General features: G+C 56.5%; 1 protein-coding gene across 1 annotated transcript; it reads right to left on the minus strand.

Annotated features, from left to right (window-relative positions):
* Nucleotides 1–2,896: 2,896 nt before the first annotated feature.
* GPR179 (G protein-coupled receptor 179) lies at nt 2,897–18,218 on the minus strand (the record flags this gene model as incomplete). Its single annotated transcript, XM_080826644.1, has 12 exons — nt 2,897–7,126; nt 7,172–8,095; nt 9,646–9,792; nt 10,355–10,460; nt 11,118–11,256; nt 11,441–11,676; nt 12,002–12,111; nt 12,473–12,541; nt 13,381–13,616; nt 14,030–14,117; nt 16,040–16,148; nt 17,425–18,218. The coding sequence occupies 12 exons, from the start codon at nt 18,216–18,218 to the stop codon at nt 2,897–2,899; spliced, it is 7,188 nt and encodes a 2,395-aa protein (XP_080682770.1).
* Between the last annotated feature and the right edge of the window lie 2,479 nt (nt 18,219–20,697).

Raw genomic sequence — 20,697 nt, forward strand, 5'->3', positions numbered from 1 at the left:
CACTCTCTCTCTCTCTCTCTATCTCAAATAAGTTCATTAAAAAAAAAAAAAAGAGCCTAACTCCTCAGTCTCTCTGAAACTACCACGTCAGCAAGGCAGCCAACAGACCAGTCCTCACTGGGGAAAACTGATGTTTTTATAACAGCTGCTGAATGCAGACGCTGGGAACGAGATGTGTATGCCTAGGGGAGAGGCAGTGCTGGTGGGTTAATCCAAAGCAGCCAGTCTTGCTCATACTACTTAAGTCTCAACCCTTTTGGCTTAAAATGTACATCGGTTTGCAGCATTTCCGCTGAAGTGAGGTTTGGCCACATCCTATTTGCCTGAGCCCTGGATTAAGGCAAAATGAGAAGGCAAGTGCTATCAGCAGGATCCACAGCTGGGCACTGTGGAGTGAGGGGAAGTAATCCAGGGAGGGGAGGAGAGCAGAGAAAGGAAGAGAGCGCACTTACTGGGCACGTGACCGACTGATGCCTCTGACTATGTAAAAACAGTGCTGCAAATGAGCTGTTTCCTCCCACTCCCCCAGATGGGTCTCAGGGGTCTCCAGATAATCCGGAATAGCTGCTGAGCACTAGCTGCCACGGGCAGCCAGAGGATAAGTGCCGTTTCCATTTTCCCTTGGGATCAGATCCAGCCGAGCGAATGGCCCAGATGTAAAGGATTGGCTCGAAGGCCCGGGCAGAGTCCGTCTGCAGTGCCAGCCACAGAGTGGGGGACTGGCTGACAATTAGCCAGACCACCCCGAAGGCTGGGAGGCTGCAGTGTAGTTACCTCGGGCTAACTCTTGTTTCCCTACCTGTCTACTGTGCCTGTTTAAAAATGTTGGAAAAAGAAAATTACCATAATGAATAAGCTGGAGCTAACGTGAGTGGTTAAAAAACATTCTTTATTTTTTTTCCCCATGGTTTATTCCTCAGTAGGGGTTATAGGAACAACTTTTCCGTTCCCAGCGAGACCCGACCCAATGGACTTGTTCTGATGTGTGGTAGCAAACTTCTCATCAGCTTAGAAGCAGCGAGGTTAACTAGCCAGAGCCCAGAGCAGCAGTACGCTTTAATTACTGCTCTGAAATCCCAGGGCAAGGGACCAGGTAAGTGGGAAGGGCTAGATAGGAGAACAAGGGCATCTGGTCCCCGAAAGACTGGGTTTTTCCATTCTTTGTGTTTGGAAATGGAGGATTTTGTTACTTTTTCTGGCAAAGTCTTGAAGCTGCCCAGAGTATGTATATGCAGACTCATTTTTTTCCCCCATTGGCTATTTGGTCTCCTTGTTTTGTCTTTTTCTTCCCTGTGAATGGCATCAGGGTCCACGCAGTTAGAGAGCAGACTTACTGTCATCTTCAGGGTCCCTGCCAAGCTCTGCCATGTCTAGTCTGCCTGTTTCCTCCCCCCACCTAACCCCTGCCAATGCCTGGGCTTTGACCAGCGCCTTTTTCCTTCCTCACTTCCCTCTGATAGTGTCCTCTCATTCCAGCACCCTTCTCTAGGACCACTTAAGCAAGGGTAGCCTGAACTGAACTCACTTGAGAGAATAGAGCCGAGCTCACTACAAAGAAGGCTTTGTTTTTTTTTTTTTTTAATATTTTATTTATTTATTTGTCAGAGAGAGAGAGAGAGAGTGAGCACAGGCAGACAGAGTGGCAGAGGGAGAAGCAGGCTCCCTGTGGAGCAAGCAGCCCGATGTGGGACTCGATCCCAGGACGCTGGGATCATGACCTGAGCCGAAGGCAGCCGCTTAACCAACTGAGCCACCCAGGCGTCCCCGAAGAAGGCTTTGTGTTTCTATGATGCCCTTTCCCCCACCCTCAGGCCTCGAACCTGCCTGGTAGGGTTACTCTTTCTGAGGACAGATCTTGGCGCCGGCCGTAAACAGGGCCTGCTTGCTTTCTTGCTTCTTGGAAAGGCAACTGATGCGGCCCTCTTGTTACTGAGCAAGTGATTTGGAGCAGTATTCACATCAGAACCAGAAACCCCTGGCTCCCGTTTATACCAACAGCTGAGCGGGGTCCCTTTGATGACAGCCCTGGAAGGCTGGGAGGAGAACGAGCCAGAGAGGTGAACTCGAGATGCAAAACATGGGGGAGAAGTGGGGAAAAACCATCTGAAAAAGCTAGTAAGGGGCACACGCAGATGGTGAGGGTGTCTGGAAGGGAGGGCTCCCCCTGGGAGGATTTGGAGCTACTGCCTTACCTCCTGTGCTCTCCATCTCTGGTGTTGCTTTGGATACCAGATGTTGGTAAGGAAGTAAGAGTGTTTGTTTGGCTCTCCATCAGCGGCCAGCAGGGTGGGCATGAGGATCAATACGGCAGAAGGGGGGAGCCAAAGTCAAGATGGCAAGGTCCTTAAGGCATTTCAGACCCCTCTTGAGCCATTTAAGTTTTTCCCCAGACTTATCCTTGAACTTGAATTAAGTGACTTCTCAAGCTGCCTACGGTGACCTTCACAGCCTTCCTCAGTCCCTAATACTGCCAGTGCCTTGCATGGTTTCATTTCTTTTCAGAAAATGGTCAAAAAAGAGGGTCTCCTTGGGAGAAAACGTGGGCTGGGCCTGCTGACTTCTTTCACCCCTGACACCGGCTGCAGAAGCAGGTGTCCAGACACAGCTCGTGTTGAGTCCTCTAGCTGGATGGGAGGATTCCCCTGAAGCAGAGGGTCTGGCCTTTGTTCTCTGGAGCAGGAGCAAGAGTAAGAAGTGAAGAAGGGGTGAGACTCTTGGGTTCTGAGCTGCCTGGTCTTGTACAGTTTGTCTCAGAATGAGTTGAATTCTGGCCTTGTTGGAGAAGGGAAGTGGCCCAGTGTCTCTGACTTGGCTCTTTGGGAACACGTAGGACTTGGAAAGGACCTTGGCCTCTGAAAACCAACCACCCAACATTCGACTTCATGTGGTGGAGTTGTTACTCACAGTCCCAAGGATAGACTGTTGGCGGGGAAAGTTCCTCGTGTGGAGCTGTAGAAGCCCCTTCTCCTTGGTCTCCAGTTAAGGAGGAGGATTCCTGAACCTCAGCTTCTTGGAGACTCGGCTCTGGGGCTGCGCTCATCCTCAGCCCATGTCCTGAGGCTTCTTGGAGCTCTCTGACACCTTCCGGAGTAAAAGTACGGCCTGCCTTACTCACCTCAGGGCGGGCGCTTTTGCTTTCTGGAAGGAAGCTACCTGGAGGATTGTGGACTAAAAGGCATGGTGGGTTCTCAGGGATTGTGGGGAAAAATATTTCCTTCTGAGTTGCTGTTGAAGCCAGAAGGCCGGATTCCTCAGATGGCACGCCAGTTCCCTCCCAATCACAGATGTCTGCCATGGTGCCCTTTATCTTATTCCCTTCTGGATCTGTGACTTCCCACTGACACACCTCCGCCATCCTGCTCCTTGCACGGCTGGCTCCCTGGGGGCTGCATGTGGGATGGCCAGTTTTGGGAGCGTCTGGCTGGGGGCAGGGCGCCCCCGAACCTCTGCCTTCCTGGGGGCACACTGTCTCCTGCTCTCGGCTGACTTTTGCCGCTTCTTTGGAAATGTGTTCTTCTGTCCCTCCAGATGCTGCCTTTTGAAGGATCATTTCTCCCTGCCCTCGGGACTTTCTGTCCACCTCTTGCCCCAGTCCCCCTTTCTCTGCAGCTTCCTTATTCACCTCCCAAGGGCAGATTTCCACTTCTTTAGCAGATGGAGCTTCTTCTGCTTCCCACGGACCCACTGCTGCCACCTTGGCCCCCACACTGCCTGCTGCCTCCGAACTGCCTTTGCGCCTGTCAGAAGCTCGCGGGGCTGGCTGTGGAGACAGCTCCCCACAGTCTTGACTCTCCCAGGGACACACCGCCTCCCGTTTCCCATCTGCCCTCTCTGGCTTCTCCTGAACCGCCACAGCTTTGGGCTCTGGTCTTCCCGGGGCTCTCCCCTTCTCCTCTTGGGGTGGCCCTTTTCCATCCTGGCTTGCCATCCCTTCGTCTGGGGCCCTTTCAGCCACCTCCCAGGGGCAGACGGCAGCTTTGGCGCTGCTGTCAGGTTTAGAAGCATCTAAGGCAGGAGCATCCCACGGGCACACCTCAGTGAGCCTGCCCCGGACGCTGGCTGGTGTCTGAGAGCCAGCTGTAGGCTGGTCACAGCCCTGATGGTCAGGGTGAGAGACAGCGCCTGCCGGGGCCATGCTTTCCCAGGGACAGACAGAGTGTAACTCATTGCTTGCTTTTCCCCCATCGTCAGTAGTGAATTCTCCTACTTTTGAAGATGGAGCTCTTTCTGGGGTTTTGTGTCCTGGGAGGGAGCCCGTCTTTGGGTCGTGTGTCAGGCGCCCTCTCTCTGCTGCCTCATCCCTCACTTCCAAGGAACGTCCCTCAGCCACTTCACGACTCACGCTGACGGATGAGTCTGAGACCTCAGGGCCCTCCGCCAAGGGTTCCCTCAAGCCCTTCTCCCAAGGACAAACAGCTTCCTGCTCTTGACTCTGTTTTGTCTCCCATTTTGGTATGTCTTCTCCCAGGGAGGTGAGTCTCTCCTTTTCTAGAGTTTTCTCCCCCTGTCCTGCTAAGTCACTCCTCTTCTCTAGGTCCAGTCCCATCCCGGTAGCTCCTTCATTCGCCTCCCAGGGACAGATCTTGGCTTTCTCACTGGTAGGGACCTCCTCCACTTCCCAGGGACACACCTCAGCTGCCCGGCAGCCCACGTGGCCCAGTTCCTGGAATCCAGCTTTTGGTCTCTCTGTGCCCAGAGAGTCTGAATGCCAAGAGGAGCCGCCTGGATCCAAGCTTTCCCAGGGACAGGCCACCTCCCGCTCCCAGGCTGGCCTCTCTGGCTTCTCTGGAGCAGCAACAGCTGTCTTGCTGGGTCCAGGACGTGCAGAAACCTTTCCTGTGTCGTTTGGAAATTTCCTAACGGCCTCAACTCCCAAAGCCCTTTCCTGCCCTGCTCCAGCACCCACCTCCCAGGGACAGACCTCAGCCTTCTCAGTAGACACAGTGTCCTCCATATCCCATGGACAGATCTCCGCAGCTTTGCTTCCCACACTGCCCGACGTGTGGAAACTGGCTCTGGGTCCATCTGCTTCTTGAGGGCCTGGTTGTGAGGAGAAGCTGCCAGCGTCCACATTCTCCCAAGGACAGACTGCTTCCTGCTTTTGGATCTGTCCCTCAGGCTCTTCCCCAGCTGTGCCATCTTTGATTCCTGACATCCCAGGCACTTTCTCCTTGTCCTTTTGAGATTCTCTTGCTTTTGCTGTCTGGTCCAATGTCCAGTCGTCCCTTATTCTTTCATCTACCTCCCAGGGACAGAGTTCTGCCCTGGCAGGTGTTACTTCCTTTGGCTGTGGCCTGGGATCTTCCCGGGGACCTACCTGTGTTGCTCTGCTTCCTCCATTGCTAAGGAATTGGCCATCAGCTTTGGTTGAGGAACTATCTAGACATGGGCGGGAGGGCCCAGGGTTTGAGGTCTCCTGGGGACACACTGACTCCTGCCGTTGATCCCTTTTCTGCACTGCCTTCCCAGCCTGTTCTCCCATCTCTCCCATCTCTCCAGGCTTTCTAGGGAAAGCCTGTCTGGAGGCTTTCCCCTCTTCCTGGAGAAATTCTCCCCCTGTCCCCTGACTCAGCATTTCCTTCCCCACTACCTCATCACCTAGCTCCCAGGGACAGATCTCTGCTTTCCTGGTAGGAGCATCTCCTGCCTCCCACGGACACACTTCTGAGATGCTACTGCCCACACTCCCGGAGCATCCAGGGGTTCCTGGGGCCGGAGTGGAGACTGCTGAGGGGCCCCGGAAATCTGTCCTCTCCCACGGACAAAAAGACTCCAAGTTTCCACTCAGTTTCTGTTCTTTCCAGAAGGTTGCTTTCTTGGAGATTTCCTGCTTTTCCTGGGGAAGCTTCTTCATGCCCTCCTGGAATGGTTTCCCATTCCCTCCCTCGCATGCCTCCCAGGGACAGAGCTCTGCCTTGGCAGTGTCAGCTGTACAAACTTCTGGGCCTGTGGCCTCCTGCTGATGCTTCTCCACCTCTCCAGCCTCTCTCCTGCCCACTGCCTCAGACCTGCCCTTGGTTCTGTCAGAGTCCTGAGAGACTGACCAGCAGGACAGACTCCCAGGATCGGTGCCCTCCCAGGGACACACGGCCTCCTGCCCCCTGACCAGCCTCTCTGGCTTTTTCCGAGCAACCACCACCACACTTTGGGGCTCTGACTTTTCTGAGGTTCTCCCTCTCTCTTGGGAGTCATCGAGATCTTGTTGTAATGCCCCCTTCTCAGGGGCTCCATCGCTCGCCTCCCAGGGGCAGATCTGGGCCTTGTAGCCACGGTCAGGCTGACGTGCTTCCGACTGGGTGACTTCCCTGGGGCACATCTCTGCCATTCTGCGGACAGCTCCACCAGTTTTGGGCAGTTCCCGCCACCCAAAAGGGGCTTCTTTTGCTCCCTCAGCACTTTTGTCCCCAGCTGTGCCTTGGCTGGCTTGCCTCAGTGTAGCAGACCATGCTTTACCTGCTCTCTCTCCTTTCCCCTCCCCTAGACAGTGGGATGTCCTCCTGCCTCTGTCTTGTTCCCTGCTGCCCTCCCGGTGACAGACTTGAAGCATTCTGCTGGTGTGAGCATTCTGTTGGTTCTGGAGGGACTCCTCGTCATCACAGAGTGCAAGGGCAGCCTGCTTACTCACAGCCTTGGGCCGGCTTAGCCTGGGGGACCTGGGGCATGGCCCCACACCCTCGCCCTCCGCTGCAGCTCTGCCTTTCTCCTCTGTCTCAGGACTCCCTTCCCCGCTCTCCTTCTCTTTGTGAGTGCTCCGGGAACGAGTCAAAGCTTTGATAGCCAGGCCTAGACTGTGCACGGAAACCTGCTGAACGGGGGTCTTGAGGCTGTGGGATTTAGAGAAGACCTTGGACTTGTCCTCATCGCCCTCATCGGCTCCCCCTTGGAGGCGTCCATCCTCTGTGTTCCCTGCATTCTCCCCTGTGCCCCTTTTCTCAACTGCAACAGAGAGGGCTCTCCAGAGCTTGGCCCGAGCTGGGGAAGGGGAGAGGCTGCTCCGCTCTGGCCCTGAGGGGCTTTCTTGAGCCACATTTCCTTTCTTGACTGGCAGTTCTGCATTCTCCCAGGGGCAGATGAAAGGCAGTAAGTTGGGGCTTTGGGGGGGCACGGGGATGGGTGCCAGGACAGGGACTGGTGTCGGGGCTGGGGCTGGGGCTGGGGCTGGGACCGGGGCCGGGGCCGGGGCCGGGGCTGGAGCTGGCATCAGAGCTGGAGCCAGGGTGGAGGTGGGAGACAGCATCCTTGGCTCTCCCGGGCCCGCTCCAGACAGAGCCATGATGGGTGTGGAGACCTGGTGCCGGACCGGTGGGTGAGGCAGCCTCCTGGCAGCCTCCTCCTGAAGCCTCCCTGTGGCAGCGGCGGCCGTGTGGGAGCCGTCCACACTGCGGCTCTTGGCCGGGGATGGTGGGGCTGACAGGGGGGGCCCTCGAGCTCGCTCTAGCCTCCTGGACGACGGCCTCCTCACTGGGCTCGCCAAGGCTGCCTCGGCCTTCTTCCTCTTCTCCCGCTCCTTGGCCTGCCGATAGGTCTCCTCCAGGTAGGCCTGGCTGGCCACGAGCAGGGCCTTTTCCTTGGAGCCCGCCACCACGCTGAGCGACTTCTGCAGGGATGTGGGCCGGGCCCTGGGGAGCCTCTCGCACACCGTCAGGTTGTGGGCGCTGGCGGACCTGAAGCCCAGGGCAGGGGGTCCCTCCACCGACTCCCGGCTCTCCCTGCTTTCCCTCGAGGCCTTCTTGGCCAGCTTCCTGCGCAGCAGCGAGTCAAGGAGCGGTGGGTCCTGCTCCCGGCGGTGACCCTGGTGCTCGTGGTCGTAGGTGCTGCGGGACTTGCGCAGGGCCGGGGTCCCCTCAGGGTTCTGGAGGCTGGAGCTGAGGAGCCGGCGGCGCGAGGAGCCAGGCAGGCTGCCCAGGCCGGGGGAGCCCGAGTCCCGGGAGTGCTGGCGGGCCAGGGCCTCGGGGAACTCGGCCAGGTACCTGATGAAGGAGCGGCCCAGGCCCTGGCGCGAGCTGCCCCGCTTCTTGGGCAGGTGCGGGTTGTTTGCAGCCATTTCCTTGGTCTTGTGGACCTCGAGCTGGGCGTAGAGCTTCTTCAGCTCGTCCTGCGGGGAGGGAGGCATGAGGAGAGCAGATGGAGCATGGAGCTCTCTCCAGGGCCTGACTGCCCTGCCTCCCGCTCTCCCAGCCATTATTTGGACCATTTTCTCTGGAGCATCTCTTCCCACCAAGCTGTGTCCCTTCCCTGCTTAGACAACCCTCAGAATCCACCTGTCCTCTCTGAGTCACATCTGCTTGGTTCTGAGGATGCAGGGGGCACTCCTTTCTCTGTGATCTGATGGAAGCCACTTGCCTGGGTGATGGGAAGCCTGGGTTCGAGGCTGCTGACCCAGCATGTGCGTGAAGGCTGTTTTCTTTTTTTTTCAGATTTTATTTATTTGAGAGAGAGCATGAGTGGGGTGAGGGGCAGAGGAAGAAGCAGACTCCTTGCTGAGCACAGAGCTTGATCCCAGGACATGGGGCTCGTTCCCAGGACTCTAGGATCTCGACCAAAGCTGAAGGCAGCCGCTCAATGGACTGAGCCACCCAGGTCCCCCCTGAAGGCTCTCAGAGCCTCTGCTTCTACGAGGTAACAAGAGCTGGCTGTCCCCTGTGAGCATCCTCAGGAAGGTCACGTGAGATTGATGGTGTGGGAAGTGCTCTATTCGGGTTCAAGTGCGGGAATGGGAATTTGAGAACCTTCTACTTTGGATCCCTCCCCAGAGCCAGCATCAGCGTAGGGATGAAGACTGTGTGCTGCTCCGCAAAGTAGGGGTGCGGGCTGGCATTGCTGTGGCCGAGCACCTCCACACTCTCTGGCCTCCCAGCTCCACTGGGGCCTCGGTTCAGCCTCTTCCCAGGGAGGCAGAGCCCAGAGGGGAGGAGGACATGGGGAAAAGACAGGCAGAGGCGGCTAGGACAAGGAGGGAGTTGGGAGATGTAAACAAGTCAGGGGTACAGGGAGGCCCCAGGGGAGATGGAGGCAATGGACAAAATGGCTTCCTGAGGTTGTTCCCACACCTTGGGTTTCATCAAACAACAGGCTGAGACCACCAGGTTTCCTTATTTCCTACCCACTGAGCTTCTGATCTGGGTCCGTGACTATGATGCCCCTACACTGAAAAAGAAGGGCAAAGATGCTCTCCTGATATAAGACTCAGGAAAAACTTCCCTTCTCTAAGACTGCCAGGTCCAGGGAATGGGTGTCCTGATGTGGAAATCTCTGGTAGTCGCTAAGCACCTGAACTACGCAGCTGAACCTGAACTACTTGGCCCTAGGGTCACCAAGTGCCCAGATGTCCTGTCCCTCACGACTGCCCCTGCTGGGTGGGAGCGCCACCCACCGCCCTGCCTCTCACTTGCCAAGTGGCCTGGGTTTCAGGGATGCATGTTCTGGGCCTCTGGTGGTCTCTTAGGTGGTGTGTGAAGGCATCTGAACAGTCGGGGTAGGCGGCTGGAGAAGGGAAGGAGGAAAGGAGGCAGGTCTTCGAGAGGGGGAAAGTGAGGGCCAGGGGAGGGGCCTGCAGGATACACGGCCCAGGCTGCAGGGCAGCAGTGATCCTGGCCCAGTCTCTAAAAACAAGCATCCAAAGGAGGCGAGGAGGCCGGCACGTACCCGGATGTCTCCCGTGTCCAGGCTGCGCTCGCTCCAGGCTGAGGCGATGCTGCTGTCCAGGTAGGAGCCTGAGCGCTGCAGGTCCAGCTCATCCTCGTACACCTCATCCACCATCTCCTCTCGGGGAGGAGCCCCTGGCTTCTGGAACTGGCCAGGGTGGGTGTGACGGGCGGGAGAAAAAGAGTCAGCTCGGCTCCCTGTTTACTCCTATTCCCGCCTGCTCCGGGGAATCCATCTTTACTTGGGGCATCTTCACCCCCTCTCTAATTCGCAAGGCACGAGGGCACGAAGAGTTTTGCGCCCTGTCATCCTCCCTGATTTTCTTTAGCTCAGACTGGGGAGAGTGGGGTCCTACGCAGCTGCCCCCACGATTCCTAGCCATGGCCTTCAGCTCCCTGACCTATCTCTCTAACTGCTTCCAAGTTGATTTTTCAGAGTCCACCACACTAAACTGCTAGGTGTGCTACAAAGACCCCTCCTGCCCTAGCTCTGATTTCCTTTGCCCTCAGATGGGAGGCAGAGAGACACCGTCGCTTCCTCCCCAACCCCCACCCCAAGCGGGCTCCTCCCACAGGCCCCTGCGGCTCTGCCCACCCCCAGGGTGTCATCCTCACTCTGACCTGGAGAGGGCGCTGCAGCGGCGGCAGATCCACGGTGCCCTTACCAAGGGGCTGGGGTAGGCTCACAACCAGGAGGGGGGAGACCTCACCTTAGGAATGAAGATCAGAGCCAGTGTGGTGGTGACGGTGCTGTGGGTGTGGAAGAAGAAGAGGAGCAGGGTCCAGTCTGGGTGCAGGGAGGGAACCAGCAGAAACCTGAGGGTGTGAGGGAGGGGAACATCAGCTCTGGGTGGCAGGGGCCTCTTCTCCCTCACCTGTCTTACTGGCTCACCTCCTAGCTCCAGTCCTGATCTCTGTGGAGCTTCTGGGTTGAAAGGGGCACTTCTCCTTCTTCTTGCCCTCCCAAGGATGTAGGTCCTACCTCAAGGCTCACATTAACCCCCACCTCTGAGAAGCCCTCCCAGACTACTCTTCTCTGGTCGCCTAGAGCACAGATTCATGCTCCCAGCTCTGTTATGGACGCCCTGTGGGTTGATTCTGCCTTTGCCACACCGCCAAGTCCTTGTGAACGTTCACAGCGGGACTGTGGCTGGAGGGGCTGAGGTGTGAGGGGGGAAAAGGCAGGGAGAATTGAGCATGTGTGGGAAGGAGCACAGTGGAGGTGCTGGAGATGTGGCCTAGGACTAGGAGGAGAATTAGGAGCAGGCACGCTTCCTCTTTTGGGGTGCAGGAAGGGTATCTGAGGGGAGGGCCACAGATGGCGGAGGGGCCTTTCCCCCCTGGCTGAGGCCTGGCTGCGCAGCGAGGATGGCTGTGGGATGGGGTTCCTCGGGCCTGGGAGAGGCGAGAGTGATGGGCAATGGGGAGGTGTGGGTTGGGGCGGTTGGGGGGGGGGGTGAGGGGCGGTCTCACCTGGCCGCGTGGAAGGCAGAGGACAGAAGCAGCTCGTTGTGCAGGGCGATGCTCATGTAGCGAGGCTCATGGAAGGCGGAGGGAACGGCTCGGGTGGCGTAGCACAGGAAGCTGCCCCAGCACAGGAGCAGCACCTCAGCTGTGGGGGAGTGAGGGAGTGGGGGGCAGAGATGCGGGCACCAGCTCAGCAGCTGGGCGGTGGCCCCTCTCTGTGCCGGGTGTGCCGGCGGAGGCGGGGACTGGGGGCAAGGCCAAGGCCGGAGGACCCCTGCAGGTGCAGCATGGAGGTCCCCAGTGAGGCGGGCTCAGCGGAAGCAGCTCACCCACAACCATGATGTAGTCCCAGCGGTCGTGATGGCAGAGGTAGAAGTGGCGGCCCGCAGGAGTGTGGCCGCGGGCCACCAGGGGTGCGTGGCTGCCTCTTTCCAGGGCCCCCGCCGTCCACACCACCAGGAAGGCCAGCACGAGCAGCAGGAGCAGCCCCAGCCGCTGCAGCAGCCGCCCATTGCTGAGGTGGGGGCCCCGCTGGGCGGAGCGAGACAGAAACAGCTGGAGAACTCTACAAGGGTGCGGGTGGTGGGGAGAGGCATAGACGAAGGGCCAAGAAGAGGGGCCAGGTCTCTGGCCTCTGTCCATGGCTTCCTTCCCCTCCACACGTGCCTGTCCTCCTGTCCTTTCCATGGCTGGCTGCCTCCCTGCCCCCCCAAAATGCTGCATCTGAGGAGGGCTATGGTGATAGGGATGGGCCTGGGGTAGGGGTGGGGCGGGTGTACTGGGGAATAGAGCTGGTAAGGGTCTGGCTGGGAAGAACTCCACCCCTTTCCAAACAAGCTGGGGCTGCCTGGAGTGAGCAGCCCCAGAGCAAGGTCTGCCCCAGACCCTACCTATAAAGCTTGAGTATAATGGTGCCGTAGACAGTGGCAAAACCCAGCAACCGGACCCAGCGGAGAGCGATACAGCGGAATACACTGGGCTTGAAGTACAGAATGAAGACCTGGGGGGTGCGGGAGGGGGACAGAAGTTGGGGCTCTCCCATGTACTTCCTCTTCTGATCTGCTGCCCTTTCTAATAGCCTTGCCACAGAGGCATCATCACCTCCATCCCTCAGAGGAGCAGCTGAAGTATCAGAGAGGTTAGGTCATTTGTCCTAAGTCACACAGTAGGACATCGAGCTCTTTTTAGCCTGGACTCTTTGGCTTCGGAGTTCCCCAGGCCAGTCTGCCATTTGTAGATATGAGTATGGAGATTTTGAGGTCTCCAAATCTCTCTAAGGGAGCAGAAAGGAGGAAGGATTCTGTGGTTTGGAGGGCATCAGGCAGGGATCATGTGGGGTCAGACTCTGGCCACAGACTCACAGGGAAGTAGAGCAGCAGGGATCCAAAAAGGATGGCTTCCAGCAGGACAACACCAGAGGTTCGGATCCTCTGTGAACCCCGGAAAGAGAGAGGCATGTGAGCAGGGCAGTGGGAAAGCAGAGCCTGGACGGTCGTGGGGGAGAATCTCAGGCCTGTTTTAGGGGTCACTTGGTGGCCCTGGGCTAAGGTCTCACCCTGTAACATCAGCTCTGTCCTCTCGATCCACAGCCACGCCCCGCCCCCAGCCCCACCACAGGCTAAGACCAAGGTTGCACATAGCGTCTATCCCCCAGCCCCCACCCCCTGCCTCCCCAATCCTAGAAGGGGCCTGATTGCAGACATGGGCTCCAGTCACCAGCTGCTGGAGTCAGAAGGATCCCACGCATTCCCCAGACTTTGGGTCAGACAGCTTCTTTGTCTAGGTAACCCCTTCTCTGCCTGGAAATCAGTCAGTTGACCTTCAAGCCTGGCTCAAATGTCATGTTCTCCAGATGGGCTTTCCCAGGCAGTCTCAGGCAGGACAACTGGGTCCTTTCTTTGAGCTCACATGGCAACCAGCACACACTTCCATCCTTTCCTCTGTTGTGCTGCATTGTCATTTTCTTTATAGGCCTGCTTCCTCCGTTCAACTGGGAGCTCCAGGGGGTTTTCCAGGGGGTTCTAGACCACGTCTCCCTAGTGCCTACACTGTGTTTTGAGTCAAGTCCAATGCGTACACTTAACAGGTAAGGCAACAAATCTAAGGCAATGGGGTCACTTGCCCAAGGTCACCTGGTGTGTTAGATTAAGCATGAAGACCAGAACCCATTTCTTCTGAGTTCTAGTCTTAGGGAGCCTCTGGCCCCTAGGTGATGCCGGGGACCCAAGGGACAGTAGGACACGTGTAGGAGAGGCGGGGCCTTCCTTGCCTTGCTCCGGCGGCATCTGTAGGAGAGCAGCATGCTCAGGAAGACGGCCAGCATGCAGCAGGCCTGGCAGGCCAGCACGGCCGCCCGCAGTGCTGAGGCTTCCTCCACCAGGCACGGCCTAGCGTCCCTGCAGCTGGTGCAGCCCTCAGCACACGGCTGGCACCGCAGCAGCCTTCCGGAGCTGCCATGTGGGGCCCCGAATTGCCCAGCAGGCTGGGCAGCACTCTCTCCCAACCCTATAAAGAACAAGATGGCTGCAAGGAGAGGGGCCCGCTGGGGGCATGCAAGCCTTCTCTCCCATGGGTCACCATAGCCCTCTCCCTGCCCTCCTACAGTTGGTCACCACTGGGGGCGGGCTGGGAAGCAGGGCGAGTGAGGAAGTGGTTATTCCCAGGGAAGGACCGGGAAACAGAAAGAGGCAATGCCAGGCAAGGACTCACTGCGAGGCTCAACTTGCATCAGACTGGCGTGGTAAGGGCTCATTTTCAGAAGGCGCAGACACCCTACAGTGGATCCTGCCTGCCTTGCCTGCTTCTCTCCACCTTCTGCCCTTGCCCCACAAGACCCCTGCCAGTGTCTCACCCCAGCCTTTTCTCTCCAGATGCCCCCTCCACCCACCCCAGCCTGACCCTCACCGCGGTTAACATACCCCCGGAGCGGCTTGCCCCGTAGAAGCCAGGTCGGCAGCGGCAGAGGTAGTGGCCGAGGACAAAGCCCTGACTCTCCAAGGGGACACACTGCAGGGATGACAAACACGATAGGGATTTACATGGGATTTTCGCTCCTGGGAAGAGATGGAGGGTCCTCATACCTTCCTATTCACAGCACCTGCTCCGTACAAGGGACCCCCCCCCAACTAGAAGTCCTCCCTAGTCCTTAGGAATCCTTCTCTCTCTGGAAACCCTACTCTATTCCCGTCATCCCCTCTTTTCAACAAAGAGTTTGGGAAGAGATCACCCTTTTATTCTGAGAGGCAATGACGGGAGCCTCACAGATCCCATGTCCCAGTGCCCAGCCGTTGCTACAGTGAGGCACCGGGGAGGTGGAAGTAGGGAGAACTTGGAGTCCAATCACACCTGTGTGCCTACATCCTGTTTCAAAGGGTCCCCATCACCTTCCCTCTTTGGTTCACAGGTGGTTTGAAAAGGCCCCCACAGAGGAGAGGCTTCCCCTACCAGGGGCCATCTGGCTTTGGCACAGGACTGACTTCCCCAGCCCTAATGCCAGGCTAATGCCAGGCTGGTGGGATGCCAAGGCCAGCTCTTTATTCCACCTCCGTCCATTGATGTCTGCCTAGCAGGGGACGGAGCAGACCTCAGAGCCAGGCAGGGGAGATGAGCACATGGATGAGGTCGGATCTGCTGGAGGCAGTGGTTAGGGACAGACCTAATAGTGGGATGAAGGAAGGGCTTCGCCCTGGGCGCTTCTACATTGAGCACCTGACTTCACCTAGAAAAGTTACACGGTGGTACTTCTGAAATCGTGGCCCAGCTTCCCTTCTTGCCAGGAGCACTAGAACATGCTATGTTCCCACCAGCGTCTGCACAATCAGGCCAATGTGTACTGAGACGTGCTGTGGCTGGGTTTAATAATGCACTGAATAATGGGAGCCCTTCTCCATCCCTGGACTTAGAGTTCCAAAAACATGTGCCCCAAAGAGCCACAGATGCCCAAACCCGCCCCACCTCCCAGCAGGCTGCAGGGCTCGCCTTGGCTTTGGTTCAGCTCAGGCACGACACGCGGTCAAATGCAGCCGTGGAGCAGATTATTATTAGTTCACTGGCCTCCCAGTTTCTCAGTCCCGGGCTTGCAGGATTACCAGCCATTGTTTTCCATTATCCCGATCTCCTGCATCCATGGCTTTGAGTCTGCCAGCATCTGGCTTGGGTTCCCTCACCTTTACCAATCCCAGAGCTCTTCAAGCTCCTTTTTTGGTTAGATTCCTCCCACACCCCAACCAACAATTACACTTAGGAGCTCTGTCAACATGGAGAATGTGGTCCAGGAGAAGGAAAGGGGATGATTAATAGGGGCTTAGGAAGTGGTCCTGGGGATGGATCTTAGGGCACCCAGTACCAAAAGGGAGAGCAGACAGGGAGGCATACTGAGAGTTCAAAGGAACGAGTATGACTATCTCCAGTGGGGGATGGGGAGCAGGCTGTAAGTGTCCTCACTTTTTTTTTTTTTAATGTAGGTTCTACACTCAATGTGGGCACTGTTTTTTTTTTTTTTTTTTACTGTAAGTGTCCTCACTTTTAAAGGCGCCTGAGTGGCTCAGTCGGTTCAGTGTCTGACTTCAGCTCAGGTCATGATCTCAGGGCCCTGGGGTGGGCTCCTTGCTCAGTGGGGAGTCTGCTTGTCCCTTTGTCCCTCCCCCCACCCCCTGCGCATGCGTGCACGCGTGCACGCATGCATACACGCCTACTCTCTCTCTCTCAATTTCAAATAAATAAATAAAATCTTGAAAAAATAAAAATTAAAAAAATTAAAAGCCTGGAATCTCATTTCTGTCTCTCTCTCATCACTAGGGATTCCCTTGAAGCCCTGAGGCTGATATGCTTTGGTCAGTTGCTCCCAGGAGCTGGGCGGTGGCAGGGATGGGAGAGGGGAAGGAAGGCAGGACCCCAGTGCCCCCCCACACCGTCCTCCTTATCCTTACCTGGGTGCTGTTGAGATCACACAGGTGTGAGTTGGAGTACCAGCCTGGCCCACTGGCACACTGATTGATGTCCACGCTCTGAAGGTCTACGTCCATTTGCACCTGCCCCCTAGGGCAGTGAATTGGCAGTTAGGGGTGCAGCGAAGAATGCCAAGGTGGTCATGTGTCCTCAGGCCCCAGACCAGGGAGCATTGCAAGCTTTGCAAACTTTAGCAGAGCAGTTGCAGTGTGCAAGGACAGAGGGCACACCTGCATTCCATTTCTCCAGTGCTATTCATCCTCACTATTTCTGTGGGCAACAGTCTTCTTCCCTGTAGGTTGTTCCCTGACATCCCTCAGCTTTTCAACATCCTAGCATTTCCTGTTTCTATCACTGGGTAGACGGAGGCGGCATGTGAAGACATGTGGAACCTGGGGCTCTGATGATCTGTCTGAAGGGGATTTTCACACTTCTCCACCGCATGAATACACACACACACACACACACACACGCACGCACGCACAGGCCCAGAACTCAGCTATTAACCACCCCCTCCCTCTGCCCAAACTAGATCTGAATTGATCACAGCATAGGAACTATGGAATGGAGCTGCCTGGCCCCAGAGCTCCCAAACTCTACTCTGGGCTGAGTGGGGAGAGCTGGCTAGGGGCCAGGCTGCTGGCTGGCAGGAGGGAAAGCCTGTTGGGAGCAATGAATAGGGACACAGAGCTGGAAAAACAATTTGATTGTTGCGTGCCTTGCAGTTCTGTGCCCGTTTGCTGCCTCCTCCCCACCAGGGTTCCCAATCACCTCTTTATTCCGGTTGAAGGAGGAGGTCAGTCATTTGAAGAGTACCAGTCCGGACAAGCAGGACTGGAACCCCCTTGATGTGAAAATATAGCCACTGGGAGTGACCCTGGGGACCTGGCCAACTCCTAGACAGAAGGGACAATGAATGGTTCCCAAGCTTCCCCCCCAAGAACTTTTCTTTCCTTGGAGAAGCCTCCTTTTATAGTTCTAGATTGCTTAAGAGCAGCAGGTTGGACTCCTGGAATGCCCATGAGACTACTCGTGCATGGCCTGTCACTGTCATCCACATTAAGCCTGCTCCTGCCTTCTCCCCAGACCTGGGGACAGACCTATGCCCAGCTGTACACACACATATGTCTATACCTACGTACAAGTGGGTCGATTCATACGCACTGTGTACACTCACACCTGTACGTGCTAACAGACAGTTACAGATTCCCAGAGTCAACTGCAAATAGCTGAATGCAAATAGGCACATCTGTGCCCCCCCAGATACATATGTGTGTGCCAAATGGCCCACACACAGCTGGCTGGACTCAGGGCTCCCACCCCCACATATCCGCAAATGTGTCAAAGACTGCGCAAACCCACTTACCTGACCTCTGGGCTGAGGTCTGGCTGGAGGCCATAAAAGGTGGCAGAAAGTGTGACAAGCCAGCCAGGACGGAGCCGGCCCTCCTGGCAATCCAGGAAGGGAGGAGAGAGCTTCACATGCCTCATGTCCCCCACATAGCCATCCCCTTGTGGCCACTTGGGGCTGCCGAGGCTCCCGAGGTCATTGGTCAGCACTCGCTTCTGTAGGGCAGAGGTGTCCGGGGCCCCGGTTGGGCTCTCCTCCTGAACTCTGCTCCCAGACAAGTCCTGAAGGAGGGTCTCCTCCCCCAACCGGGTGGCCTGCAGGGCCAGAGGCAGGTGGCTGGCCCCTGGCGGAGGGTCAAAGGTCAGAAAAGCCCGGTACGCCCTTGGGTCCCCCTCAGCCACGCTGCGGACCAGTGCCTGGTACCACTCTACATCCTCCTCCACACTGGACTCACGGATGTCGTTGGCCTGCAGCAGCATGTTGAGGAAATTAGCGGCCTGGGCAAGGGTGCCTGCTGCCCTCCATAGGACTGGGGGGAGCCCTGGGCTGGCTTCTGCACCCTGGGCTTCATAGCGTTCACTGCAATTAGCCCCCGACAGCTGTAGGGCATCTCCAGAGTAGAGAAAAGCCAGGGCTGCCTCGGCTCCCTCTCGGGGCACCCACAGGGGCCCAGACCCCAGTTGGACATGGGACGACAAAGGTGGCCCAGAGCGGAGGGGCCGCGGACCCCCCAGAGCCCAGCTGCAGAGGAAACAGCAGCCCAGCAGTCCCCACACAGGGTGGAGCATGACCCCCGCTCTGGGGCCCATCCTCAGGGCAGCTCTCTGGTCCTTAGGGGTCCAGGCTGCCTGGGGGATCTAAAGGCTCACGAGAGCCCAGGCTGAGGCTAACTGGCTCCACACCTCCTATCCTCGCTTTCTCTCTTCCTCTCTCCCTCTCTCTCTCACGCTGTGCTGTCTTGCCTGTTTTTCCTTCTCTCTAACGTCATCAGCTGGCTTCTGGATGTAGGCATGAGGGCTCTGCCCCTCCTCTCTCAGTGTGACCCCCCATTGCAAACCCTCTTAATCCTGGCACCACCCCTCTTCCCTCCTCCTCTCATCCAGCAACTAGGCTCCCTTCCCCCACTGGGCACCCCACATCAGCTCCAGAGAGAGATGAACGGGAGGGGAGAGAATGAGACCAGACCAGTCGCACTCTCCCTCCCTCCCTCCCTCTGCCCTTTGCTCCATTAGGAGAGATGGGCAAATCCAGGATGGGGCGCCATAGCAACCGCAGATGAGCTTTTGCCCCTCTCTCCTCCCCTCTGCTCCACTCAGCCTCCTGGCAGCAATTGCGACGGGCATGATAAAGGGCCAAGCTGCAGCTCCTGGCAGGCAGCTCTGGCTGCCTGTACCCCCCTGACACGGTGCTGCCGAACTTGAATTTGAGATTGGGGCTGGTGAGGGCGGGGAAGAGAGCCTAATATAACCACAGCCAATCTCTGAACAAACTGTGGCAGTTTATCAAGAGCTTCTTGTGTGCTTTATCTCAACGGATCTTCCCCACAAGCATGTATGGGAGGTCAGTACTAACCCCACTTCACAGATGCAGACACTGAGGCTCAGAGACTCACCTGAGATCACATAGCTCACTTTAAGTTGAGACTCAAACCCAGAGCTCTGACTCTCCACACTGGCCCCCATCAAACTCCCATGACCCTATTATTCAAGACTAGTTACCGAAGAGTGAATCGAGGCCCAGAGAGTTTAAAAGCGCCCCCCCCCCCCCGCAAGGATCACACTGTCATTCGTGACCTCCAGCAGGTCTTCACCTTCCACTCAGGGGAGACTCTCTTCTCCAGCACCACAGAGGTAACAATCACAGCCAATGGGGTGTATGTATGTGTGTGTGTTTGCGTGTACGCACGGGCGCTTGTGTGTAATGAGGACAGGGAGAAGAGAGTGAACAAAGTTTTGCTTCTGCTTCGCACACCTTCATTTTGTCATCCTAAATCCTGTCTTCCTTTATTGAGTTAGTACTGCCTTGGATCCAGAGGGTGTGGATTCTTTCTTTTTCTTTTTCTTTTTTTTTTTTTTTTTAAGATTCCATTTATCACTGGAGACAGAGAGAGAGGGAGGTACAAGAGGCAGGTCAGGGCAGAGGCACAGGGAGAAGCAGACTCCCTGCCAAGCAGGGAGCCTGACACAGGGGTCGATCCCAGGACTTGGTCCCAGGACCCCAGGATCACAACCCAAGCCGAAGGCAGATGCTTAACTGACTTAGCCACCCAGGAGCCCCAGAGGGGTGTGGATTCATGCAGGTAGCCATAGAACAAAGCTCCCACCTTCCTCTCCTGCCATCTTCCATCACTCTTGTGCTCTCCACACTCCCACTCCCAGAGATCTGGCCCCACATACACAAGCTGTCTCTTGGCTTCTTCCTCTCTCACTCTGCCCACTCCCTTAAACCTTTGATGTCCCAGAGCACTGAGTGTATGCAGGAAGGGATGGGTTGATGATTTCTAGAAACTCCCTTTGCTTTACTGGTGGGCTCTACAAACAGTTCTGCATTGAATCCTAAGTGAGAACGTCAGAGTGGGAGGGAGAAGAGGGGCTTGAGGGGACCCCCCCCAGCAGAACCCCTATGATGCCAGAACTAGAAGGGCCTCTCGCCCAGACCTTTCTCTGATAGAGAAGGAAAATAAGACTAAAGCTGCAGGTGGGCATCGTTGACCTTCTAAAAGCCATGAAGCTGCTTGTGAGTGGAGTCAGACCTGTAGGACGCATGCATAGCTCTGTCCTCAGCCTTTGTGATTCCATGTGCTAAGAGAGAGGGATGGAGGGGAAAAGACACCCATTCCAAGCTCTGGGTCTTACTGGTTACTGTTAGTGGAGGGTCACGAACACACTGTATGAAGACATAATAATAATCATTTTGATCCCCCAAGAAGCTTTTCATAACAATAACTACCAACATTTGTGTCGTGTTTTCGCATTTCTGTGTAAGCTTTCATTTAACCCCGACAAAAGCCCCTGGGGGGGGATTATTAGTGAACTATTTTTGCCAATAAAACACAGGTTCAAAGATACTAGATTATTTGCTCTTGGTCGTCCATCTAGGAAATGGTGTGAGTAGGATTCAGAGTAGCTGGCGAGCTCTAGAGGGGCAGGGATGGTCCCTGTCTCCCTCATCACTGCAGCCCCGAGGCCTAGCCCACCACTGAACGACTAAGTGACCTCAGAAGCGGCTTCAGTTCTGTGGGTTTCTCTTCCCAAACCTTTGAAACTAGGGTCCTACCACTTCAGGGAC

Source organism: Martes martes (genome assembly GCF_963455335.1).
Source record: "Martes martes genome assembly, chromosome: 16".
Classification (NCBI taxonomy): Eukaryota; Metazoa; Chordata; class Mammalia; order Carnivora; family Mustelidae; genus Martes; species Martes martes.